At 48.6% G+C, this 26,957-nt stretch overlaps 5 protein-coding genes across 5 annotated transcripts; 3 read left to right on the top strand and 2 right to left on the bottom strand.

Annotated features, from left to right (window-relative positions):
• The first annotated feature begins 1,288 nt into the window (after positions 1-1,288).
• Positions 1,289-3,046, top strand: LOC120642681 (homeobox-leucine zipper protein HOX17-like). Its single transcript, XM_039919245.1, has 4 exons — positions 1,289-1,691; positions 1,863-2,059; positions 2,215-2,294; positions 2,414-3,046. The coding sequence occupies exons 1-4, from the start codon at positions 1,589-1,591 to the stop codon at positions 2,709-2,711; spliced, it is 678 nt and encodes a 225-aa protein (XP_039775179.1). The 5' UTR covers positions 1,289-1,588; the 3' UTR covers positions 2,712-3,046.
• An 8,194-nt stretch (positions 3,047-11,240) lies between these two features.
• On the bottom strand, positions 11,241-14,936 carry LOC120642680 (adenylyltransferase and sulfurtransferase MOCS3-like). Its single transcript, XM_039919244.1, has 11 exons — positions 14,610-14,936; positions 14,373-14,465; positions 14,203-14,258; positions 13,727-13,791; positions 13,556-13,630; positions 13,385-13,463; positions 13,132-13,170; positions 12,938-13,037; positions 12,372-12,490; positions 12,040-12,162; positions 11,241-11,845 (listed from the first exon to the last, which is right to left on the bottom strand). Exons 1-11 carry the CDS (start codon positions 14,881-14,883, stop codon positions 11,459-11,461), a joined length of 1,410 nt encoding a protein of 469 aa, XP_039775178.1. The 5' UTR covers positions 14,884-14,936; the 3' UTR covers positions 11,241-11,458.
• Positions 14,937-16,381: 1,445 nt separating this feature from the next.
• On the bottom strand, positions 16,382-17,686 carry LOC120640265 (protein ENL-like). Its single transcript, XM_039916117.1, has 3 exons — positions 17,588-17,686; positions 16,794-17,165; positions 16,382-16,726 (listed from the first exon to the last, which is right to left on the bottom strand). The coding sequence occupies exons 1-3, from the start codon at positions 17,684-17,686 to the stop codon at positions 16,382-16,384; spliced, it is 816 nt and encodes a 271-aa protein (XP_039772051.1).
• A 1,808-nt stretch (positions 17,687-19,494) lies between these two features.
• On the top strand, positions 19,495-21,324 carry LOC120642679. Its single transcript, XM_039919243.1, has one exon. It carries the CDS (start codon positions 19,803-19,805, stop codon positions 21,111-21,113), a length of 1,311 nt encoding a protein of 436 aa, XP_039775177.1. The 5' UTR covers positions 19,495-19,802; the 3' UTR covers positions 21,114-21,324.
• Positions 21,325-23,720: 2,396 nt separating this feature from the next.
• On the top strand, positions 23,721-26,462 carry LOC120642678 (putative kinase-like protein TMKL1). The gene is made up of 2 exons (XM_039919242.1): positions 23,721-24,540; positions 25,604-26,462. The coding sequence occupies exons 1-2, from the start codon at positions 24,021-24,023 to the stop codon at positions 26,185-26,187; spliced, it is 1,104 nt and encodes a 367-aa protein (XP_039775176.1). The 5' UTR covers positions 23,721-24,020; the 3' UTR covers positions 26,188-26,462.
• The last annotated feature ends 495 nt before the right edge of the window (positions 26,463-26,957 follow it).

Raw genomic sequence — 26,957 nt, 5'->3', positions numbered from 1 at the left:
AATTGTAATAAATGTGATAGCTCTATTTACTAATTAATAATTTTTCTCACTTTGCATCACACCTTCATATATGTTTGATATGTATTTAATTGAACACTTTTGTTTGAGCTACGTGAACAACATGAAAATTGGTGTTCTTATCTCTTCTCTTATACATGAATATATTGTGACACATGCATTATGGTTAGTACTTTTATATAAATAATAACACAAATAATATATTAATATTGATAGAAATAGTAATTTATAATTTTATATTAATGTGCTTTAAGATTTTATTATAACAATATAATTTTGATCCAAATTTGGAGTTTATTTTAACTTTTTATTATGTTATCGTTGGATAATATATATGAAAATTTAAGGGGTTATTTGATACTATTTTATAATGGCATAAGTGGGTAATTTACACGAAGATTAGGGGGTTACTTTAGATTATTTTTTATAGACGGCAGAGGTGGATAATTTAGATACATGTTTAGAGGTTACTTTAATCTATTTTCATAACGGCAAAGGTGGATAATTTATTAGAAGAAGATAAGAGATCTAATGACTATTATGATTAGAGTTGCCAAATTGATGGCTGAAATTTTTTTATTTTTGTGAGAATTTATAGGATTTCTTTATTTTTTTAGACTATTCACGTAGGATCCTAGGTGGCTTCATCTGGAGGCTTCAAAAGGAGCCTCGAATTAGTAATCGCAAGATTTTGAACGAAACCCCAAATAAATAAAGGCGCTAACACTTCTGATTATATGCTAAAATCTAATAACAATCATTTCAAAGTATGTAATAAGCTAAGTGGTCCCAAATCTGAAACTTTTAGATGAGAAGGTACTATTTTATATGGCAGACACAATAATCTGTTTTTGCACCACACGCAGGCAGCATATAGCATGCTCAAAAGCCACACAGACAATGAAAAGGCAAGCACTAGAGCTACAGTTGCCGGATATAAATATATATGTATAAAGGGCGGATCTAGCACCGGGTCAGCCGGGGCTAGAGCCCCTCATACCCGTGCTAGAGCTCCTCCTAATATTTTTTCTAGATCCGTCACTGTACATATATATAATACTCCATGCATTATTCCGGTGTGGTCAGATTACGGCATGAAAACGCTGGCTCGTCAACGAAGGGCAAATACAATGCCCGCCTGCCTTTTCACCGAAAAGAAATCCTATAGTTTGATTGGTCACGGTGAAGAATATAGCTGAAGTTAGCTAGGCCAGCAATATATATTTCGCTGCTGCTGCTGGCTCTGCTTTTAGGAGGAGGTGGTGGTGGTGGGGAAGTTATGATTGCACCAATTAAGGAGCCCGCCCCACAAGTTAATGATTGCTGTCCCAGAAACTATGTGAAGTGAGATCCAACATTCCTCCCGTCCGGTCTGCCTGCCCCGTGCTACTGCTAGCTAGCTCCTCCTCTTTAAAACCCTTGCTCTCCCCCACTTCTTTATCACTTCCATCTATCCCAGCTCCAATCCATCCCCGGCCAGTTTCAGCTAGCTCCATACATACGCGCGGTGGTCGCGCGATCATAGAGAAGCGATCGAGAAGCTACAAGTAAGGGATCGGAGGGATCAATAATGACGGAGAGGGCCGAGGACTTAGGTCTCAGCCTCAGCCTCAGCTCGTCGCTTGCATCTCCTCGCACTCACCATGTCGCCGCCATGCTGCTCCGCTCTCCAGGTAAATAATGCACCGATCGAGAGTTCGTTGCTATATGTATGTGTGTTGGAGTAGTACCTACTTCGTTTAGCTCCATCCAGCTAGGCACACTACTCACTATCAAGCTGATGAGCATGCAACTATAGTACTGTTTGTGACATACTCTTGATCGATATATATATCATCTATCAGAGAAGAGGTTCCTGGAGACGATGCCGCTGCTACCGGCAAAGCGGAGCGAGCTCACGCCGGAGGAGGGCCTGCGGGGCGCCAGCGACGAGGAGGACGGAGGCTGCGGCATCGACGGCTCCAGGAAGAAGCTCCGGCTGTCCAAGGACCAGTCGGCCGTGCTCGAGGACAGCTTCCGGGAGCACCCCACTCTCAACCCTGTGAGTAGCATCGTCCTCTCTCCCGCCGCGCGCGCGCGCGACTCATCCATCACTCCGGATGAACAGCTTGCGGTTCAACCTCAATAATTCGCTAGCCGCAAGCAAGCAAGCTCTGGATCATCTCCATCTAATCAGAGCTGCTTAATGGCGTGCAGCGGCAGAAGGCAGCCTTGGCGCAGCAGCTCGGCCTGCGGCCCCGGCAGGTGGAGGTGTGGTTCCAGAACAGACGCGCCAGGTATTATTATATACGTTGGCACACATACATGCGATATGTTCTGATAATTATCCGATGATCTCCCCGGCCGCCCTCCGATCCGTCAGCCTGATCAGCTCGTGTTGGTGTCGCGCGTGCAGGACGAAGCTGAAGCAGACGGAGGTGGACTGCGAGTTCCTGAAGCGCTGCTGCGAGACGCTGACCGAGGAGAACCGGCGGCTGCACAAGGAGGTGCAGGAGCTCCGCGCGCTCAAGCTCGTCTCGCCGCACCTCTACATGCACATGTCCCCGCCCACCACCCTCACCATGTGCCCCTCCTGCGAGCGCGTCTCCTCCACCGCCAACTCCGCAGCCGCCGCCGCGCCTTCAGACCGCCGCGCCTCCGAGGGCGCCGCCGTTTGCCACCGCCCCATCGCCGTCCGGCCGCAGCAGTCGTGAGTCGTGACGGGCCGATCGACCAAAACTTAACACGATCGGCCGTGGCGCCACCAGTAGCTTCTACTAGCATACTTAGCTTCTACACTAGCTAGAGCTGTGCACCGTACCTGTGTAAGCCGACACAGAGCAGTCTGCGCATTTATTCGATCGTGCAAACTGTTTCCCTCGCTCTCTCGCTGTTAATCTTGCTTCTTCTCTTTCTCTTTCAGTCTGTACCGCTGCCTGGCCCAGCAGATTATTAGTCTTATATTATTGATTAGTCGTCGTCGAGTGGTTAGCTAGACAGCCATCTAGCTAGCTAGAAATGAACGAGAGCGATCACAGATCATGCTGTATGTTGAGGTCCATGCATGTAGTATATTCCTGGCCGGGAACTGGAGCGGCGTATGTACGCGTGTGTGTGTAGGGAATGAAGAAAGCAAGGAATATCGATGGCGAGCAGCTGGTCCTGTGAGAAAGCGGGGTGCCGCTGGATATGGTTGGGATACGGGTGTAGGGAGGGTGGGGCGCAAGGGGATGGCACGGTGGTTTGCCCTGTCGACCTGCGTCGCATTCCCCCGGCGGTGATGATGACGACGGCCGGCCGGCGATGGTGCGCGACCGGTCGCCGTCGTCCACCCGGTTGGCTTATTAGCTCTCGCCTGCTGGACACCCGTGCCCGTGAAGCCTGATTATATATTGATTTCCAGCTAGCGTTGTTTAACACGGATAGCCATGTCCCATCGCCTTTCTAATCTCGGTATCGTGATGGGCTTTATTTGCTGGCTTAATTAATCCGGCAACGCGCACTCGCAGCTTAATAGTCGAGCTTAATCAGGCGTTGGCTTAATCGTGCAGTTGTATTTTAAACTCTTTTTCCTTCTAATAAAAATTCGGCAAAACTCTTGCCGTCGTTTCGGGAAAAAAAATCAGGCGTTGGCTGATCAGCCTGCTGTGTCCTGAGAAAGAGCACGCGGCCGCTGGAATAATGAATGAAGAATAAGCTGTAAGAACCCGCATTTTTCTTCTTCTAATATGATTTCGCAGTGCTCCTACCCATTATTAAAAAAAAAGCTGTTCCGTGGTTGAATAAGCAAATTAATTACTGTTGGACAAATGGATGGTTAACTTAACTGCATGCCCATTCTGGAGGTTGAACAGGTTGCTGCCCCGTCAGTGACGGATTTGGTCCCTGTCGATGGAGAGTCCTGGGAACCTAGGAACCGTATATATGCCGTTCATAGACCAAAGCATATCTGCATATGTATCCGTGTATCGAAATATCCAGAGTCTGATGGATCGGCAGCACTCGTACCATGTACCAGCAGGGTGGGCGTTGCCAAATTCGTTAATCCTTATTCGTCTCTCCCATCAGGCATCAGCGCGATCAGGACGCGGCACAAAATCGCAGGTAGTAAGAAGTTTGTCTAGGAAGACGAATTCGGCATTCCGGCCGGCTGCCGGCAGGAATAGCTGCTTCATGCCTTCATCCAGAGCTCATCACAGTTAGCGCGCAGGAAGATAGACTAGAAGCAGTTCTCAGCCATGTGAGTGGTAATCTAATTGAGAACATGCAAGATACGGAGGTGGATCACATTATCGATCTATCTCTTGTCTGTAGAAAGAAAAAGTCTACTGCTACCAAAAAACCCAAAAACGGCAGACTCCCGAAAAAGCCAAAAACTCCTTCAAAAATTAAACTAAAATGAAAGGAGTATTCTGGAATAGCAGAGGTCTTGGAGACTTGGCTAAACATAGATTTTTGGCGGACTTAGTAAAAAAGGAGCAAATAAATTTTATTGCTCTCTCTGAAACTGGGAGGGATGTGTTTCCTGATCATTTATTAAAAAAGTTGTGCGCTGGCCGGGAATTCATCTGGCACAGTATGGCACCTCACGGTAGATCAGGAGGCATCCTCCTTGGGGTGGATTTGGAGGTTTTTGATATTGGAGCCATCGTAGAGGGAGATTTCTATGTGAAATTTACCCTACGATCCAAACACGATGACTTCAAATTTGTGCGGTATACGGTGTACGGCCCAGCACAACAGCTAAACAAACAATTTTTTTTGGCAGAAATGGTTAACACGTGCTCGAAAGAATCGCTCCCTTATCTAATTGGGGGGATTTCAATATTATGAGAGGGCCGGAGGATAAAAGCTCCGGAGAGTTTGATTTCAAGTGGCCTAACTTGTTTAACGCTGTTATTGAATCTCTTGATCTCAAAGAGATTGTCATGTCTGGTCGCCAATTCACATGGGCGGGTTCGGGTGACGATCCGACCTTTGAGAAGCTTGATAGAGTCCTCGTTAGTACTGAGTGGGAAATCAGATATCCCCTCTCAACAGTAGAACCAAGAGATAGAAATATTTCGGACCATACTCCTCTTATCCTGAATACGAGGGCATCCACCCACCACACCGATCAACGTCCCTTTAAATTTGAGAGGGGTTGGTTGATTAGGGACGGGTTCTACGACATGGTTGCCAATATATGGCAATCTGAGAACTCAGTGTGTTTGCCTCTAGAGCGGTGGCAGAATAAAATACGAAGACTCAGACAACATCTCAGAGGATGGGCCAAACACACCGCTGGAACTTATAGAAAAGAGAAGAAAAGACTTCTCGCTATTCTTGAGAAAATGGATAAGAAAGCGGAGGCGATTCCCCTATTCGCTCAGGAGTTGGATCTGAAACAATACCTAAAAGAGAGTCTAGTGTCTCTCTTAAGAGAAGAAGAGATAAAATGGTACGAAAGGGCAAAGGTCAAAACGCTACTAGAAGGAGACAATAATACTAGGTTCTTCCATCTAGTAGCTAATGGCAAACACAGAAAACAACATATCTTCAAACTTGAGAATGATCAAGGAAGGGTTATCGGTGTTGACCAACTTAAGAGCCATATCACCCATTATTATAAGAATCTCTTTGGACAGCCGGATGAATCGGAAATTTCTCTACGGAAGGAACAAATCGGGGATATTTCCCAAGTCTCCCTAGAGGAAAATCAGGCACTCACTAGTCTATTCGATGAGGCCGAAGTGCGAAATGCGGTGTTTCAGATGGAGCATAATAAGGCTTCGGGACCTGACGGTTTCCCCGTAGAATTTTATCAGGTTTTCTAGAATGTGATCAGGGATGACCTGATGGCTCTCTTTTCGGACTTCCACCGGGAGGATCTAAACCTCTTCAGTCTAAATTTTGGGATCATCACCCTTATCCCGAAAGTGGCTGACGCTACTAGGATTCAACAATATAGACCCATTTGCGTCCTTAATGTCAGCTTTAAAATATTCACTAAAGTTGCCACAAATAGGTTGAACAATGTAGCAAGACGGTGGTTAGCCCCACACAAACAGCTTTTATGCCTGGCAGGAATATAATGGAAGGAGTGGTCATCCTACACGAAACTATCCATGAACTACATACCAAAAATCGAGATGGGATCATTCTTAAGATCAATTTCGAAAAGGCATATGATAAGGTCAAATGGCCATTCCTGCAGCAAACCCAACGCATGAAAGGGTTCTCCTCCAAGTGGTGTAGGTGGATTGAAAGTATGGTGACAGGAGGAAGTGTGGGAATCAAGATTAACGATGATGTCAGCCCATACTTCCAAACTAAGAGGGGACTCCGTCAAGGGGACCCTATGTCACCTATCTTATTTAACATCGTGGCTGATATGCTGACTCTCCTGATTAAGAGAGCAAAAGCCGATGATCAAATAAGAGGTGTCATTCCTCATCTTGTAGAGGATGGTTTATCAATACTACAATATGCAGATGACACTATCATTTTTATTGACCATGACCTAGAACAAGCAAAAAATCTCAAACTTTTGCTATGTGCTTTCGAGCAATTATCAGGTCTCAAGATCAACTTCCACAAGAGCAAAATATTCTGTTTTGGTGCCGCCAAAGAGATGAAAGACACCTACACTAATCTCTTTGGCTGTAATGCTGGTGAATATCCCTTCAGTTATCTAGGGATCCCTATGCACCACAGGCAACTCCTAAATTCTGAATGGAGAAAAATAGAGGAACGCTTCGAGAAAAAGCTCTCTTGTTGGAAAGCGAAATATCTATCCTATGGAGGGCGGCTAGTTCTCTTAAACTCAGTTCTTAGTAGCCTACCCATGTTCATGATGTCCTTCTTCGAAATACCCAAAGGGGTTCTAAAAAACCTGGACAAATTTAGATCAAGGTTTTTCTGGCAAGGATCATCGGATAAACATAAATACCGACTTGTCAAGTGGGACATCTTGTGTCGTCCTAAGGACCAAGGAGGACTTGGAATCGTAAATCTGCATTTGCAGAATAAGTGTTTATTGGCTAAGTGGCTTGTAAACCTGCTGAATACCGATGGCATGTGGCAGAAGCTGCTAACTAATAAATATCTACATTCCAAGTCACTAACCCAGGTAAAGGCAAGATCCTATGACTCTCATTTTTGGAGAGGCCTCATGAAGATTAAAGATGAGGTGTTCGGCCTTGGCTCTTTTGTGGTAAAGGATGGGTCCAAGACCAGATTCTGGGAAGATACATGGATAGGAGACAGACCTTTCAAAGTTAAATATCCATCAATCTACAATATAGTGAGGGATTCACACGCAACAGTGGCTAAAGTTATGGCCGCGTCGCCTCTCCAGGTATCCTTCAGGAGAGTGCTGGTGGATAATAAACTACTTGAATGGCAAAACCTTGTAGCGCAAATCGCCCATGTCAACTTGGTGGACGAGCCTGATTATTTCAACTGGAATATGACCACATCCAGGTCATATACAGTTCACTCTCTCTATCTATATCTGATAGATAGAAACCCACCATTTCGACATAAGAGTATTTGGAAACTAAAGATTCCTCTCAAAATTAAAATCTTCCTTTGGTATCTGCAAAAGGGAGTGGTTTTAACAAAAGATAATCTCGCTAAAAAGAACTGGACGGGTAGCCAAAAATGTTGTGGCTGTAATATTAATGAGTCTATAGATCATCTTTTCTTAGATTGTCCGTATGCGAGAATGGTTTGGAGGATAATTTCTTACGCTACAGGTTTGACTCCACCTAATTCGATTAGGCATATGTTTGGCTCATGGCTTTCTAATCAATCTAAAAAGATTAGGAATTTGATTTGGGTGGGAGTGGCTGCTGTTTGCTGGGCAATCTGGCGATGCCGGAATGATATAATTTTTCACAAAGTCAAATACCATTCGATTTTGCAGGTTATTTTCAGGGGGACGTACTGGTTACGTTTCTGGGCGCAGCTGCAGCGTGAGGAGCAAGCCAAGACAGCACTTTCCTTGATGAGCACAAACATAGAGACTATCGCTTTGGAGTTCATCAAGGGAGGATGGAACACTTTTTATCATTTGCTATAATTTTATCTTTGAGAACGGCTTCGCTCTCATCTATTTTTCCCAATGTTGCGAATCCTGTAATAATTGGTTGTGTACGCCCTTGGGCGTAGATGCCGGATGTTTTTCATCCATTATCTAAAAAATGTCACATTGACAACGATCCTAGCTTCCACAATAATTCCTCTCATCTTCCTGCCGGTTTGCTGCATTCTCGCCGCTTTATTCGTTAAACCATCAGCATCCAGTGCCCCAACTCGGGCGTGTGTGGGCAGAACCATTGCTGTAATAAGACAGGTAGTTAGTAGGTTACGCCTAGCTAGCAGTTTGTCTCTCTCCAACGTGCGTGCGTGAATATATTCTGCACGCAGATAGACAACGCGCGCGGTGGTTTTCTTGGCCACGCGCCGTCGCCGTCAGCTCCCACTTGATCGAGCGAGCGAGCTTAATTTGTGTGCGTGACCAGCAAACGAACCCGGCAGCAGCAGGAAGCTAGGCTGCTAGCATGAGCTTTTCAGGCTTGTGGTATATGCTACCTGGACAGAGCACAGGCAGATTCAGGCAGGCATCCGACCGGGGGGCGATGCTTGAATACGAGTGCAGTGCGCGCGCCACCTCGCGCGTAAACTGTTTGCTTGATTCCATTTAGCAATAAATTTTAGTCTGAATTTAGTATATGTATATATGTACTATATATAGAGCTATCTATAGAGTTAGGCATATATAAATAAATATGTACAAATAGAGGTAGTACACGTATATTAATATATATAAAGATGGAAACAAAAGAAAAAGGAGCGGAGGCGTGGAGTAAGAGTGGAGGCGCTGCTGCAGGCCGATCCTGTTCATTAGAGGTAGGCATAGTTAATCGATGACCTAGAACTGAGATTCTGTTTAGTTCTCAAAAGTTTTTTTAGTGCTACAGTAACTTTAAAAGTTCGACCACTAATTAGAAGCATTAAATGTGGATATCTCACAAAATCCATTCCATAATCCCAGGTGAAATTGCGAGATGAATCTTTTAAACCTACTTGAACCATGATTGGACAACATCATGCTAGAGTAGACATCCTCTCACGATGAATTAATTAGACTTAATAGATTCGGCTCGCGACTTTCCGTCTATCCGTGTAATTAGTTTTATAATTAGATAATATTTAGTTCTTGTAATCTTATGTTGAAAATTGCTAAAGTGATTTTTTTTAAAAAAATTGCAAACTAAACAAACCCCGAATCGAAATGCCGGAAATCGAAACTGAAATCGAAATGACCGAAACAAAAATATTCGGTTCTAAATTGGTTCTCAGTTACAACTAAGCGAATTTATCTTGGTTAATTCGATTCGTAATATCTGCTAACCAAATAAACCGAAAGGATCGAAACTCACGCCACCTCTCTCTCACACCCTTTTCTCTCTCTGTCGGCAGCAGCATCCTCACTTGCTCCCTGCTCTCTCCTCTCTCTCTCTGTCCTTGCATTGCATACTCACGCACACATAGTAGGCAGCAGGGCCAGCAGCAGCCTCTCTTTCCCCTCTCTGATTTCTTCTCCACCGAGCAATCAAGAAGCCAGATAGCTGCAGTAGCACACAGGCCACTGGCTCTCACTCCCTCTGATTTCTCCATCGCAAGAGCCACCAGCAGCGCCATCTTCCTTGTGCTCCATCCCAAAACGTCAAAGCAACAAATCTCCCTAAGACCCTAACGCAAGCACCGTCTCTATTTTCCCCGAGCAAGCAATCCGAGGAGGCCAAGCTACCAGATGGCGCGTACGGTCGCCACTCCTCGCCCACGGCCGTCTCGGAGGCAGGCGTGGCTCGCAGGCCGCTGCTCGCCACCCACAGCCGGGCTGGAGGCATGCGCCGTTGGCCTGGCGCCGCTGCTCGTCGCTTCGGCTGGGCTGGAGGCATGCGTCGCCAGCGCTCGCCGTCCGCGGCCGGCCCGGTGCTCCTGCTCCCTGCCGTGCCGGCCAGGCGCGCGCGGCCTGCTCGACGGCGGCGCTCCCCGCCGTGTCTCCGGCCCGTGTCCGTCGCTCCACGCCGCTGGCCGGCAGGAGGCATGCGCGGACCGTCCACCCCCACCGGCGGCCGGCCATCCGCTACCAGCAGCACCGCGCCGGAAGCCCTTGCGTCCTGGCCGCTGCTCCCCGTCGCGGCCGGCCACGAGGCGCGCGCAGCCGGCCCGGCGCCTCCGCTCCCCGTCCAGGAGCGCGAGGCCGCCTTGGTGGACGGCCGGACGTGGGAGCTTGGCCTTGATGGCGGCGGCGGGAGATGGTCGCCACCGCCATCCCCTTCTTGCTCTTGCAGCGTCGGCGACTTGGCTTCCGTGGTCACCCGCTCACTTTGCCCTTCTGCTCGCGCCTCCCGCCGCTCCAGGTTCCAGCCCAGCGCAAACCGAGGGGAAGGAGGCGCGGGCAGCGCCCCGCTGGAGCCCGGCGCCACGGAGTTGGGGGGTGTTGTGGAGGCGCAAGCGGTGCCACCGCTTCAGCCCAGCCTCAGGCCGACGGAGAGAGGAGGCGTGGGCGGCGGCGGCGCCGCTGCAGTCCGGCACGAGGTTGAGGGAGGAAGGAGGCGTGGGTGGCGGGTTGGAGAGGGCGGTGGTGGCCGGCGGGATGAGCAATCGCTGCCATCTATGCTGGGACGAACGGCGTCGATTTTTTTTGCCGACGTGGACGGCGTGGTTGGCCGCCGACCTTCGGGGCAATAACATATAGAAATGTCACCAAGGCCAGAGCGCCAGGCTTTTGGTGTGCTAGCTAGCTTAGCTCGATCACGCGGCCTCGCGCCCACCGTAACTTGTGGAGCAAAAGCCGGGGCTTCTCTGAGCTCCCAACCCCCATCCATCCATGCTGCATGTTAAGTGGAGTGTAGGATATAGCAGTGTGTATTGGCTAGCACAATGATTCGCAGGGGGGAGTGTCCTCACGTGGTTGGTCGCGGCACTGTCCCTGTACTGCTCTGCTGGAGCCCAAAGCAAAAAAAACGCCGAATGATCGATAGTCAAAACTCTGTGCGTACCAGCAGGGGGCAGATAGAGAGCTGTTCTGGACCGGGGGCCAGTTTTGTACAACTGTCCTCGTATTGAAATGCCTATAGTACTTTGCAATAGGGGCATATCGCATAAAAGGGGGGAAATGCCGAACAAGTTTGTGAAGGGGCTCCTATACATTTTGTGGAAGATGATTAAATAAATCATCTATAAAGTCCATTAAAATCCAATTAATATTGAACTGGAGTAAGATTGGCTGGTTTACATTCCTCAGGTGGCCCCACAAAATTATATATATCTAAGAAACTATAGTACCAAAGTACTACTCCAATCACCTCTGTTGTAATTTGGCGGTAGCTATTAGCTAAGGACCTTGAGGGGAGAATACAGATTTGTCTAATAATAACCAAATGAAAGAAAAAAAATTGGCATTTCACCAGTACACAGGAAACCCGGGATCCATTTCTCGCGCCCACGACTCAAGGCCGCCGATCACGTCGCTAGCGTAAGGAAACCCGTTCTCCCGGAGGATGTGGACGGCCGCCTGGGAGTCCTCGCCGCGCTGGCAGATGAAGTACACGGGGCGGTGCCTGCCGCGCGACACGTCCGCCACTTGGCTCAGGGCGTCCCTGAGCCGGGGAAGCTTCTCCATCAGCTCGTGCAGCGGGATGTTCACGGAGTTGGCTATGGAGGCGATCTGGAAGTGGTGCACCGGCCGCACGTCCAGCAGCAGGTGAGGCCGCCCGCTGTCGAGCAGCCGCTTGTATTCTCTGCAGCTGATCCGGGCGTTCTGTGGGAGCGGGTTCAGGCTTGGCGCCGGCTGCATTATTATAGGGTCAGGTTAAAAGTGTTCGTGAGGACTGAGGACTAATTTGAGCTACTGTATATGTATACAATATTTTGGTTTTGTGGATTTTCGAGGTATAAAATTTATGTTCGATTGTTGCTTACCTTTAAATAAAAGGGAACATGATAAACCAATTGCTGTTTAGAAAGAAAATATGTACGACTTACCTTACTGGGATTTGAAGACTCTGCGAAGCTGACATAGTCAAACATCATAAAAGTGTCTTCAGTCAAATTAGGATGATCTCCACAAACCGTGCAAGTTGACGACCTTTGATGGATCTTTTTAACCTGCAAAAAAATAATGTAGAACAATGTATGAGCTAATCGTTTAAAAAAAAGTGTGAGCTTTATGGGTGAGACAGTAATTCGATCTTATGGACAATTTCATCTTGCAAACATGTAATATAATATATACGCACTTTCCAAGTATTAGAGCAGGATAAGGTTGATCAATTAATCGTAGCAAAGCAACGAATGCATAGATTGGAGTGACGTACAGTCTTAAAACGGGAGGAGAATGCATCAAAATGTATCATTCTTCCACAAAGGGGTTCACCGATACGAGTTGCGACCTTTATAACTTCAAGAGCTTGTAGGCAGCCAATCACTCCTGGAACTGATCAGCAAATGTAATTATTAGATTATGCAAAATTGCACAAACAATATGGAAATCAATATCGTATCCAATACCAACTGAGAAACAAGGTATGAACATATACATATACTTAATGCAAAATCTTGAAATTTTGCACTATTGCAAGATGTGTGGAAGATATGAAGAGTTCAACTCATAACAAAACGGAATGTAATTCATATCAATGTCTGAAAGAAACTCTCGGTAATAGTACGTATGTGTAATTATGTAAAACAGAACTATTAACAATCCCACCATTGGGTCGATCGTGTACACTTTAGTATATAATCATGGATGATATTGCCAAATTGCAAACTTACTAGCAAAATAATATATAGCCTTTTAAATCATTAATTTCCTAATTAATTTCTCACTCAAATTGGTTTAGGGTAGCAATAAGATCTTAGAATAATGGGGTATTATACTTACCAACCCCAAGAATTCCATTATCTGAATCACTCTGGCATGCTGCTGAGTCTGGAAAAAGACACCGGTAACACGGACTTCCATTATGGTTATAAACCGTTAACTGTTACATAAGTTTGAAAAGTGTCATTAAAATGGACATATAGGGGTTTAAGGTGAAATGTAAGTCATTGGCTCGGTGCCACAATAAGAATTACCTGTCCTTCTAGACCAATTGTTGAACCAGATATGAGAGGCTGAAGAGTCATAGATAGCAAAAGATCAGCACATAATCAATTAAAAATATTTTTGACAAAAGATTAGCATTTCGATATATAAAGATGCAGTTGTTTAGCATTTGCTCAAATAAACAGAATACAAGGTATGCATTTGTCAAATGATAATTGATAAGGTATCAAATTTCCTTTACGCACACTGTTCCCAAAACATAAGGCTGACACAGTATATTACCTTATGGAGAAGGACACAGCAATCATTAAGCATGTACCGACTAGCAGGGCTGTTTGTCGCATCGACTATTATGTCATATCTGTGATTATTTAGTGTTGAAAACAAGTACAATATGCACACAATAACCAAAAGGGAATGGATTAAACTCCTTTTTCACATTCTCAAGGATACTGCCTCACAACATCCAAAGCATTTTTGGACTTCAGTTTGAGTTGATGCTCGAACACCTTGACAGAGGAATTAATCCTGATATGATACCAAAAAAATTATTTCAATTACCTGATTCCACATAATAGGTTTAAAATATAGATACAAGAAACTATCAGTAATAGTATATCTTACGCCCGGCAAGCAGACGCTGCTGATTTCACTTTTGGCTGCCCAACATATGCTTCTACGTGTGTAATCTGAAAAGTAAAGGTAATCAGGCGAAGCAAAATAGAAAAAGAAAAGAAAAACACACACAACACATAAAAGAACATAACTATTGTTGTAGAAATTCATGTGCAAACTGAGAACTCATAACTTTCTGGGATGCGGTCAATTTTTGTCAAAATGGCCATGTGAAAAAGAATTTGGGAAGTGCAAAATTGCTTGAACATAACTGATTAAATGGAGAAAGAGTCACTTCATTATACAATGATGCGACTTATTAGGCAACAAATTGTCCTTTCGAGACTTGGTCTGAGTTCCAGGAAATTTGTAGCCAACTTGAGGTTGCACCAGAGGCAGTACGTGACAAGGATAGCAGAAGACTGTCATATGAGTATGAACGGATCATACTGTATGAAGTATCTCTATACCACAGTTTACAATACCTGTCCATGGAGATCGCTGAGTTCAACGTTTTCTCCATCAGCAATGCCTAAGGAACCTAAATATATATATAGTCAGCAAAGAGCAAACTGAGTTAAGTTTCTGTCTTTCTGAGCAAGCTCACAGCTAGTACTCTAGCAAGATAGATTAAGGACGATGGGAAATTAGTTACCAACGCCACATGCAGCCAGATACAGGGCTACGGCCGAGCCCAACCCTCCGGCTCCGACCACCAGAACAGATGACCGGGAGAGCCTCCGTTGCCCTGCCATCCATTTTGTTCAGAAAAAGAAATAAAACAAGAAATCATTTTTTTTGTTTGGTGTGTCGTCATATAATTAAATCCAAAATTGATGGACCGAATATCAGCGGGCAAGCAAAGCAACTGATCATGATAGCAGCCACCAACCTTGCACGCCGAAGTCGGGGAGAAGGAGGTGGCGGCTGTACCGCCAGACCATGTCGGGGCTGAGCCCGCCCCCGGCGGCGGCGGCGGCTGCGTGCACGCCCACGGCGCCCAGCTTGGTGGACAGGCTGGGAGGGAGCGTGGTCGCCGGCGCAGCGCCGCCGGCTCGGAGCTGGGACTCCAAGAAGCGCATGCGGGTGTCCAGCTCGTCCCTCTGGGCGCGCAGGCTCGCGATCTCGCGCATGATCGCCTCCGTCCTCCCGTCGCCGGCGCCCATTGTGCCCCGCGCGCACGCACGAAGCGCTCTGCTCGCTAGGTGAGCTCGCCTCCCCAGAGGTAACGCGAGCGCAGGTAGCAACTAGGAAGAGACGAGAGGCTACTCGTGGTAGTTTTATAGAGGTCGTCCCAGTAGTCGCCCACCCTGCTGCAACGCCTGGTGAAAAGTCCTCGAGATGGTCGTTGTCGAGCTGAATGTTTCTCCCGCGTTTGCTTGCCCTACTTCGATTAATTAACTTCGTCGCCAAGGCTTTTGCTACTACAGACTCTAGAGCACGTAGTATATATATTCAACGTCATACACCACGTATCCCGAGCAGCAACTAGAAACAATATTAAATGAATGGTCACAAACTCACAACCAATCCAGGAGGAGGAAACTGCCAAACCGGCGGCCGGACTCTTCCGTGTGTTGACGGCTTCTCAAGGATAGTAGTACGGGGTAGTAATAAAGCTGCAAGGCCGGCGTTAGCCCAAGGAGCCGCCGCCGAGTCATCAGCGCGCGGTTATAGAACTTAGAAGAGTCAGATCCTGGAGGACCACCGGTTAGCTAGGTAGCTAGGTACGTAGATATCTGCTCTGCGATTACGTCACTCCTGATCTGATATCCGGCGGCTCTTCCCCTCTCCCTTCCGAGTTCCTCTCCCGGTCTCCCCCGACGCCCGGCCCCTCTCCCCCCCTCCAATCTCTAGCCCTTCTCCTCTCCCCCTCCCCGCCAGTGTGTGGGGGCGGCGTCGCGCGGCAGTGGCTGCTATGGTGGCCCGTGGCGTGGGGTAGTGGTAGCACATAGATGCGGCGGCGCATGACTGCTGGTAGGCATGCAGGCGCTTTTTTTGGGTTTTTTAAACGGCATTACCGTCGAGTTAAGTCCAACGCGGGTAGCCGAACCATTGGTGATGCACATTTTGAACTGGCGGTGATGAGGTGTGCTGGAGTAGTGAAACTAAGGATAGATGTAGCTATGCACATGCTAAACATATATGAAGTGCGATGAAAAGTAAGAAGAAAGAACTATGAACACGGACAAAGAAGTGTAGAAATTACTGCTTTCTAAAGGTCTATCACAACTGGGTGCATGCTAAGGTCAGTCTCAGTAGAAGTTTCATGAACACATTTATCTAAACTAAGAACTAGATAACTGTGTCAGATGAGTTTCATGGTGATGAAACTCTCCTCACATCTCATAAAACTTCATTCTTCTCTCTCCTTGTCATGTCAGCAAAATTGATGATATTTAATGTCATGAAATCCTTCATAAAACTTCCATTAAGACTGGCCTAACATAACAACTATACTATAATATATATATGAGTTAATTTATAATTGTCGTATCTCTCTTAAAATTACCGGCACGTGCGGCGGGTTCCCAACGGTACCATCGTTGCCTACTAAACCAAATGTGCCGTCCTCTTAACCTAACAACTTGGTAGTTGCCATTTCAAAAAAAAAAAACTTGGTAGTTGCCCGCCCCTACTCTCCTCCAATTAACTTGGTCTTGGTTATTCTTGAAGGAACGGCGGCGGCGGTGGCGGAGGGGGAGGCGGGAGCAGAGGCGGGGAGGACGGCGAGAGGGTGAGGTCGGCGTCAAGGACAGAGGACGGCGAAGGGATGGCGCGCTCGCGGATGCCGTCGTAGCCTGCCTTGGGGGCAAGGACGAACTCTTCTTCTTCGTCTTCCTCCGCCTCCTCCTCGACCTCAGGCCCCGGCTTCGTCGCCAGCTCGAAGAGCTCCTCGTCGCACGAGCTGCCGTCCTCTTCCTCCGCCACCTCCTCATCCTCCTCGAAGATGTTCTCATCCTCCTTGATGTCCCCGTCGCGCAACCATGTCGCTGCTGAACGAGCTTTCTGACGACGCGACCACCTCATCTAACTCAGCATCATCGACCACGTCTTCGTCGTCGCCGATTGGTACCACGGGGTCGTAGCCGGCGAAGGCGCTCCTCGTCGCCCGAACCGCCGATTTGGACCGGAACTGTTTGCAGTCGATGCCGTGAAGGCCCAGCCTCTCGTTCGTGCTCCTGTTGCCGATCTCTCCGAATTCGTTGAAGCTTCTAGCTTTGGGCTTCCGGAGACTGCGGCGTTCGCGGCCCAGGAACGGCGGCGGCGGTGGCGGAGGGGGAGGCGGGAGCAGAGGCAGGGAGGACGGCGAGAGGGTGAGGTCGGCGTCAAGGACAGAGGACGGCGAAGGGATGGCGCGCTCACGGACGCCGTCGTAGCCTGCCTTGGGGGCAAGGACGAACTCTCCTCCAATTAACTTGGTCTTGGTTATTCTTGAAGGTTTAGCCTGACCATGTCATTCAAAAGTCTAAACAGCATCGTCGCTATCGACTAGCTAGTACGTCGAAGAAACACGTATTATGGATGAACCTACATCAGCCAATCCGCAAAACAAGTAAACTAGCGTTTAATGCCACCGCTGACTTGTTGACCAAGTTCACGTGAGCTGCGGTTAATTAATTTGAGTCGTCGTGCAGAGGTGGTTACCGGTGCAGTGATGTGGGAGATGATGATCGGGCCGCTTCAACGGACAACGGGTCAAGTTCTGGGAGGACAACTCGGTGGTTAGATTGGTGGCTTGCTGCTGGTATGGTTGCCCTGCTCCGCGGTAGTGTGATTGCGCAACGTGTCTATTGACATCCCACGGCCACGCGCGATGGCGGCCGGCGAGAAAGAGGCCAAGAAGAAGATGGCGCGCGCACGATCCGCCCATGTTTCTTCGCCGCGGCGGCGCCCCGGCGAAACGGCCGGCGCCGCCGGGTGCTGCGCGGGGGCGGGAGGCGGGAGGCGAACTTTCCGGCCGAGCATCGCCAGCACATGTGCCGCCGGTCCTGTCCCGGAGTCTGGCGCAAAGTTCTCGCGTGTGCTCTCAAAGGCCTAGCTAGCTCCCGATTGGAATCTACTCACCGTGTTCGGCTTGCCGGCGCGGCGGCTGCAGCTACGGTAACACTGTAGCTACAGTACCCTCATATTATGTCTTCCCGTATGTCGCTGATCGTGTAAAGTAATCCTCTGCTACAGTACAGCCGCTACAGTATATATTCTCTTCCAAAATTAACTTACAGTGAATCAGCCAGCCGAACTGGGTGACTAGATGCGTGCTAGTAGTTGTTGGTTGCGCTTGAACGTTACAGCGATTCGGTATCGTGGTGGATGAATACAGCGATGGGCTGGTTCAAAGCCCAAAACCTTTTGCCTCGCTGGGAAAGAAGAGGGTAACAGGCCCAGTACTTAAAACAGAAGGACCGTGCGCAGTGGTCAAGGAAGAAAATTGTGGCCCAGTCCATCGCCGTTGTAGCGCATGATAAATCCCCAGTCCACAGTAGCCGTTTCGTCCCACAAGCTCTTCCCCTTTTAAATTTTGGATTTTGACCCTAAACTGGCATAACAAACTGGCTTATAATCAAATTTATTTCAAAAACAATCTGGAACAATTTTTTAATTATTCTACTAATACAAAAAAATTATTCGGGAATAAAAATTATTCTAAAACAAAAATAGTTATCGGGCCTTAAGCGATGGTTTGACTGCTAGTAGCTCGGGCTCTCCTAACATTTGCGCTCCTCGTGGAGTCGTGGTTCCAATCTTCTCTAGCGCAAAACATTTAGTGATATTGCTCAACAATAGCTGAAGTCAACGGTAAATGGAATAGTTATTTTTCATCTATAAAGTAGCTTTTCTATTTTCAGAAAAAGTAGCTAACTTTTTCCTCTCAACGCCGGGAGAAACTGGAACGAAGAGGAATATTACTGCCCTCTTGATTACTCCAGTAATTTCAGCTATCTTTTAACACCCCCGGCCTAGCAGCGGAAGGAAACGCATAGAATCTCTTTCCCGGTGCGGTAAAGCATAGCTGCCCCATTAAGCAAAGGATAACCCACCATTACGCAGAAAATTAAAGCCTGCTGGAGCTACCTTTCCGCTCCTGAAATCTCTGTCTACACACCTCTTCAGAAAGCTGCCGTTCGCATCTCAGATGGCACGAAGCCGAATCGCAGTCGCATCCATGGAGCGAATCAGATCACGCACGTCGACCGTTGTTGGGATTTGCTGATTTGGGAGCTACAGTAGCGCATCCAAGGATATTCTGAGCTAGTACCAGCGAAGAAAGCTAACTGTCTCAAAATAAAAGCTTGAACACGCGCGTATGATCGCCGTACTAGCTTTTGCGATTCTGGAGCTCGCCGGAAGTGAAACCGGCTGAACGGATCCTGAAGTGGATCCTGAAGTACCGCATGGTCGGCCGTTGCTAGAAACGTCTACGGGACGAGACCGTCGGTCAGAATCCTCCAAACATTACAATCCGCCTGGCTGGTGAGCCATCCATGGCCCATCGCCTGACCTTGCCCAAGCTTCTATCCCCTAATGCCGTGTGTGCTCCGGCAGTGACCATGCTTGTTGCACGCCGGCCGGCTCCACCATGCACCTTGGGTGACTAGCCAAGCAGCTAGAGCGGCAGAGCTCGAGACCACAAGCTAGGCACATGCAGTTCTAGATGTTACTATGCCACGCCCACGCGAGGTCCTTTTCCTCCAATTGATTTTGCCTTTTCATCCAGCACGTTCCGGCGGTTTCGTCGGCAGTTAATCTTAATCTCCCTCCGGGGCGCGAGAGTTTTATTTGCTGCCGTCAGATTTAAAATGACAGAGGCCGGCCTTCCCTCCTTGCTCTTCGTTCTGATCCGCGATCAAATTCTTTCCCTCCCCGAGCTCCCTCTCGTTGCTTGCGTCGCGACCAAGTCTCGTGTGGCTTCCTCTCCCCGCCCCAAAGCCAAGGATCATTCGTCCAAGCTTTCCACCCCCAGCAACGAGGAGCAGCCGATCGATTCGTGCCCGCGAACAAGCACACCCTCGCAGAAGCGAAAGAGGCGCGCGCGCGCGCGCCAACAACAACCACCACCTTGCTCTCGCGTCCGCGCGCGGTAATGGCGGAGGCGGCCGGCGCGGCCCCGGCGCAGCAGCAGCAGCCTGCATCTAGAGTAGCTACGGCGACGACCGGCGACGTCGTCTCCGCGAGGCTGCAGCAAGTGCTGGCGCTGCTGTTCCCGTCCAACCTGGCCGCGAAGGCGGCGCTGTTCGCGCTCGTGGTGGCGCTGCTGCCGCTGCTGCCGACGAGCCAGGCGCCCAGGATCTGGGAGCTGCCGCACCTGCTCCTGCTCGGCATCATCATCTCCTACGGCGTCTTCGGCCAGAAGAACGCCGACGCCGAGGTGGCCGCGGCCGCGGCGGCCGACGCCAAGCCCATCGACGACGAGGCGTCGTCCGTGGAGGCCTACGTCTCGCAGATGATGCAGGGCTCGCCGCTGGTATTCGAGGACAACGACCGCGACGGCGACGATGGTGGAGCTAGCAAGGTCGGCGTCCAGGCGTGGAGCTCCCAGTACCTCCCAGACGACCCGCTCGTGATCGTTGCCGACGCCAACAACGGCGACGGCAACGGCAACGCAGGGGAGAAGCCGCTCCTCCTGCCGATGAGGAAGCTGAAGCCGGCGGCCGAGGACTCGGCGGCACTGACAGACGATATCGGCAATGCCATTGAGGAGGAGGAGGAAAAGGAAGAAGAAGAGTTCGTCCTTGCCCCCAAGGCAGGATACGACGGCGTCCGCGAGCGCGCCATCCCTTCGCCGTCCTCCGTCCTTGACGCCGACCTCACGCTCTCGCCGTCCTCTCCGCCTCTGCTCCCGCCTCTCCCTCCGCCACCGCCGCCGCCGTTCCTCGGCCGCGAACGCCGCAATCTCCGGAAGCCCAAAGCTAGAAGCTTCAACGAATTCGGAGCGATCGGCAACAGGAGCACGAACCAGAGGCTGGGCCTGCACAGCATCGACTGCAAACAGTTCCGGTCCAAATCGGCGGTACGGGCGACGAGGAGCGCCTTCGCCGGCTACGACCCCGTGGTGCCAATCGGCGGCGACGACGACGATGACGCCGTCGACGATGCTGAGTTAGATGAGGTGGTCGCGTCGTCAGAAAGCTCGTTCAGCAGCGACATGGTTGCGGACAGCGACGAGGACATCAAGGAGGATGAGAACATCTTCAAGGAGGATGAGGAGGCGGCGGAGGAAGAGGACGGCAGCTCGTGCGACGAGGAGCTCTTCGAGCTGGCGACGAAGCCGGGGCCGGAGGTCGAGGAGGAGGCGGAGGACGAGGTGGACCGGAAGGCCGACGAGTTCATAGCCAAGTTCAGGGAGCAGATCAGGATGCAGAGGGTCGAGCCGGCGGCCACTACCAGGAGGTGACCGACCCTACAGGCTACAGGGGCAACAGGTTCGACGGTCTGCTTGCAAGATCATGGCCAGGCCGCGGCCGTGCGGTTCCTCGTGTACGAAGACGTTTTTTTTTTCCTTCTCTTGTTTCGTTTTGGGTGTCCCGATGTAATTACTGCATGAGCAGCGGTGTAAATTAACAAAGTGGAGCCGGGGCTTATGGTTATCGCATTAGGATTATTATCGTTGTGCGTTGATCATCATTTGGCGACTTTGACTTGCTGCACTGTCTGAACTCTGAAGTATGAACATATCCATTCATCCGAAGCGGGTGAACACGAACTGGATATTTCGTTTCCGCCAGGGGAGCCGCTGCTTCCATGGAAGGACGGAGGAGGAGGTAAAAACAGCCTTCAAAGGTTGCCCGAATTCTGCGGCCCAGACGACCATGGGAACCGACAGCACAAACGGAAATGCTTGGCCCAGTCTGCATCCGGCCCAAGAAGACTTCTGAGCCTCCGAGGCGGTCCATACCACAGCGCCGACGCGGGGAACCGCGCGCGGGTCGCCGGATCCGGGTCATACGGTCCCTCCCCTCCCGCCGGTAGCCGCGGCGGAAAGGGGAAAAAAAAAGGGTGCTCTTCTCGGTTCAAAGCTGCCGCCGCCGTAGACTGCGTCCGCGCGCAGCGTGCCATCCATGGAGCAGTGTTGCCGGTATGCCGTACGCATCGGCGAAATACGTACGTATACGTCTGCTGCCCGTCGGTTACGGTTGACGTATCAGTATCAGACCACTCGTTAGGCACGGCGGAGTATACATTGTTTTTCTTTTACACAAAAAAAAAAGATTTAAGCGAGTGTAGAAAAAGGACCGGTACTGGGTGTCTGGGTCTACGCACAGCGATGCCAGAACAGCAGCAGAATAGTATATAGCAAGAGCTTAAAGACCTCCTTGATTCTGATATTTAGCATCATTTATGTTGTAGCATCGTTTATGTTTTCCAGGGCATTTGTTCGCGCTAATATTTAGCAAAAGCTTAAAGAGCGGCGTATAAAGTCAATGCCAGTTCCAATCACACGCCGCCGGCCTGCGGGATTTATTGATGGCGAGTCGGCGGACGCGAGGCCCGTATCGTCTGACACCGTGATGGTCCAGAAGGACCCGTCAGAATCAGGCATTCCCAGGATTCAAGCCCTGTTTAGAGGCTGTTCGGCTAATGAATAGTATTCGGCCGGTAAAATAAATAGTGTTATATGAGAGGAGATAAGTCGAGATAAGCCGAGACAAATCGAGATTTAGTCAGCCGAACAGCCTCTTGGTTCTGTTTTTCAAAATTTTTTAAAACGGAATCTTGGCATTTAGAAGTACTAAATGAAATCTATTTATAAAACTTTTTACACGGATGGGTTCTAAATCGCGAGATGAATCTAACGGGCCTAATTAATCCATCATTAAAGGTTATTTACTGTAGCACAACGTTATCCAATCATGGCCTAATTAGGCTTAAAAGATTTGTCTCGAAATTACACCCGGGGTTATGGAATGGGTTTTGTCAGTTATCCACACTTAAGATTTCTAATTAGTGGTCAAACGTTCAAAATTACTGTAGCTCTGGAATTTTTTTTGAAACTCTAAGGGGAACTAAACACGACCTTAGTACGTAGCATCTTCCTTTCCATACCTGAGATGAAACAGTATGACTGTACGAGCCAGAGCAGTTCGTGTTATGAATTACTTACTCCGTTCTAAATTATAAGTCATTTCAAGAATTTTGGAGAGTCAAGTTTGACCAAAATTATAGAGAAAAATATAAATATTTATGACATCAAATAGGTGCATTATGAAAATATAGCAAACAAAAAATCTAATGATACTTAATTGGTATCATAAATATTATTATCTTATCATATAAATTTGGTCAGATTTGAAAAACTTTGACTCTCTAAAATTCTTGGAATGATTTATAATTTGAAACGGAAGGAGTATGATCTACTTTCGTGTATTGTAGCAGGTAAAAACGCATGGGATGAACTTGGTGTCTACTTTCACATTTCACATTTCAACTTTCCAGCGACATTTCATGCGGGAAAAGAGGTGTGGTTGCGGTGTGGTGTCCATGACATTCTTTTCTCTTTGTGGTAATCGCAAGACAAACAATAAATCCCTTGCGTCTTCCAAGCTTTATAAAATTTGCCTGATATTTTAACCACCCTCACCAATTTCAAACAAAAACACTAATCCTCTCAAACACACAAGTGGCTTGTTTTAAGTCCAAACTCAACATAACTATGTAGTTGCAATTATGTTGGAACGGATGGGGTAGGCTTGTTTTACGATTCGATTTTTTTTAAAAAAAATCCGAACATCAGAATCAAGAATCCAGCTGATTATGTATTTTGAAAGTCTACTGATTTTTTTTAAAATCAAGTTTTAAAATTGACCATAAGCTGAAACAAATAATCATGACCCTAATAAATGGGGGACCCCATCCAAAAAGCCTCCATCCTCACATTCTTTTTTTTAGGAACACCCTCACATTCTCTTTTTGAAGGAACACCCTCACATTCTCACCGTCTCACTCACACCACATTGTCACCTTTACCACACAACTTTCCTCTCTTGCCAGAAGAAAAAAAGAAAGAAATTTCCTCCCGGAACGAAACGAATCTGAAGCTAGCCTGCCTGTCCTGTGCAGGCTCTCCTCCATCCCAACGGCAAGAATAGCAGAGGCTGCGCAAGGCAGAGGAAAGCAGGAGCAGAGCAGCCCCCAAACAAGCACGCGAAGAAAACCTCTTCTCTCTCCCTCTCCCTCTCGGCGGGCGGTCTCTTCCAAACTCCAAACCCTACCACCGAGCCCCCATTCCCCCCCACCGGCCACCCCCATTGCGCCCCCAGCAGCAACCAAGCACGCTGCTCCCTGCTTCCTCCGATCTACAGCAATGCGCAAGGCAGTCGTCAACGCCGTCCTCTTCCCGGCCCTCGCCGTGGTCCTCGCCCTCGCCGTCTTCTACTTCGTCCGCCGCCGGCGCCGGCGCCGCGGGGGGCGCTCGGTGCTGCCGTCCTACGGCGGTGGCGGCGCGAGGGCGGACCGGCTCCAGGCGCCCGGCGGCTCCGGCGGGTACGTCGCCGGCGGGGAGGAGGCGCTTGTGCGGTTCCCCGGCGGCGAGGCGCTCACGGTGGCCGCGATCCTCGAGGCGCCCGGGGAGGTCGTCGCCAAGTCGGCGCACAGCACGCTGTACCGCGCCGGGCTCAGCGCCGGGGAGGCCGTCGCGCTGCTCCGCTTCGTGCGCCCCGCCTGCGCCGCGGGCGCCGAGGAGGCCGCCGCCGCCGCGCGGGTGCTCGGCGCCGCGCGCCACCCGAACCTCGTGCCGATCCGCGCGCTCTACGTCGGCCCGCGCGGGGAGAAGCTGCTCGTGCACCCCTTCTACGCCGCCGGCTCGCTCCGCCGCTTCCTGCAAGGTCGGCGCCCGTTTCCCTCCACGTCTCGCTTGCTTTCGACCCAAGCCAGCTACGAGTAAGGCTAATCATGCGAAATGATTCCTTGATTGCTTACTCGAGTGTTGGTGTTCCATTGCTTGGATTTGCTGCGGAATTTGAAATTTACCTCAGATTTAGATGGTTAAGTTGCTTTTGTCATCCGATCCCTGCGGTAAAAGCTTCACAGGCAATGATGCTTCGCGAGCTATGCAGATTTGCTGTGGGGTGGGTACTCTGTTACAGCCTTGCAGGGTGGGTTTTTGTTACTTTTAGCCATGTGTCTTCACTGCTACGCTTTGTGCTCTTGTCAATTACACAAAGGGACAGTTCATAAATTACTTGGTAAGATTTTCCTGGTTGGTTGTTAGCTCCAACACTTCACAGAGCATCTTCTTCTTGTTGCGTAAGATCGTGGGTTTACATGTGCCAACTTCACTTCATTTCAATTTTCAATGGTATAGCACTTTCAAGCTTTTTAATTGTCGCTTCTATAAATAAAATGGGTGATGCAAGTCCTCTATCAAATCAAGGCTTTGGAGGAAAGTAGTATCTTTTCCAGACATAATTAATGTTTCTTTTATTATCAGAGAGAAATGCTTTTCTTTTTTTTAAGTGTTTTCATTACTTACTTCCGGGCATTATGTTGGTGGAGTGCTGGCACTTCTGAACTGTTTGTGTTTTCCTGCATCTGTCACCTCTCATTTTCAGGGAGTTGTTGGATCGCATTCTCTGGTTAAATATATAAGTATATCGTTGAGCCCTCAATTAGTCAAGTAGAGAAAGACTCGCATAATAGTTCTTATTACTTGCATGCACGAAACAACTTTCAGTTCAATGGCAATGAACTTTGGGTCATTTGCATTTCGTAACATCACGGCCTTGAAGGGGACAGTCTTTGGTTACAAAAGAATTTTCACCCATTACTAGTGTCAATCAATAACTAGCCCGTCTCTGTCAGTTCTTCACTCATTTATCTATATCTTTTGCTTTTTGCTGTTTTTGTCATTTGCAAGTTCTCATCTTTATCTGTTCTTCTGACCTGCAGAGGGAATCAATGATTCACAGAGATGGGAGATAATTTGCAAGTTGTCCATCGGCATTGTCAAAGGACTGGACCACCTTCACACAGCTTCACAGAAACCAATCATTCACGGCAATCTCAAAACAAACAACATTATGCTTGACGCCGATTTCCAGCCTAGGATATCAGATTTTGGCCTCTACCTCCTTCTGAATCCTGCTGCCGCACAAGAGATGCTTGAGACATCTGCAATGCAGGGGTACAAGGCTCCAGAGCTGATCAAGATGAGGGATGCCACAAGGGAGAGCGATATCTACAGCTTGGGAGTGATTATGCTCGAGATGCTTGCTCATAAGGAGATTGTAAATGATAAACCACCTAATGCCCGCGACATCCATTTGCCAGCCTCTTTCAAGGATCTTGTTCTCGAGAGGAAGATATCTGAAGCTTTCAGTTCCGAGCTTATCAAACAAAGCAAGAATTCTGGGAAGGAGGAGAATCTAAATGCCTACTTCGAATTGGCAACAGCTTGCTGTAACCCTTCACCGTCGTTGAGACCGGATACAAAGAAAATACTCAAAAGGCTTGAAGACATAGCGAGAAAATAGGTGGGTGTGCGAGTGTGGCTCCAATGCTATTTAGAAAGTGCGGTGTTATAGCAGCAGAATAGCTTGGCTGTCTCTTGTATTGTCTGTTACTTCTTGCATACAACAGAGTTTGTATTGGGGCATTTGGAGAATGATGGTAACCTAAGCTAGGAGCAACCAGCATGTATAGCAGAGTATACTTTCCACGCCACTACATAGGAACTCATCAGAGCACATAATGTGGGTGCTTTCCACGTGGAAATTTCTATAAGATTTCCTTAACTGCATTTGTCTTCCCTGAGATTTTGTTAATTGCATGCCTTGCATGAAACTGAAAGTGACAGGATGTGATTTCAGTTTCCATGCATCATACAGTATATGCTGATATATATAGTTGCTGAACTGGTGGTGGAATTTTGTCCAAAGGCATGACCAAGAAACAGGCTATGTACTCTACTGCTATTGCAAGTTAGTGACAGCAATGATTCATGCTCTCGTACTATACCCAACGGAAGAGGCAAGAGGACGATTGGTCAAAAGATGCCCAGGCCTCTACGCCTAGGTTCTGTTGGTCCTTTGGTTCATTGTCATCAACAAACCTTCATCTTCTGTTAAAAAAAAAACTTCGTCTTTCCACAAGAAACTCGAGTGAGCAATGAAGTACGTCGGCTCTTTTGGAGGCACCGCCTAGTGACATCCTGTCAACGTCTCTTTACTGTTGGCCTCGAAACTTCATAGTTTTGCGGTCCCAGGCATGTCTACATCACTAGCGCGGCTACATGCAACGTTAA

The sequence above is a fragment of the Panicum virgatum genome, chromosome 7K (genome assembly GCF_016808335.1).
Source record: "Panicum virgatum strain AP13 chromosome 7K, P.virgatum_v5, whole genome shotgun sequence".
Classification (NCBI taxonomy): Eukaryota; Viridiplantae; Streptophyta; class Magnoliopsida; order Poales; family Poaceae; genus Panicum; species Panicum virgatum.
This window is presented reverse-complemented; position numbering and strand designations above follow the sequence as displayed.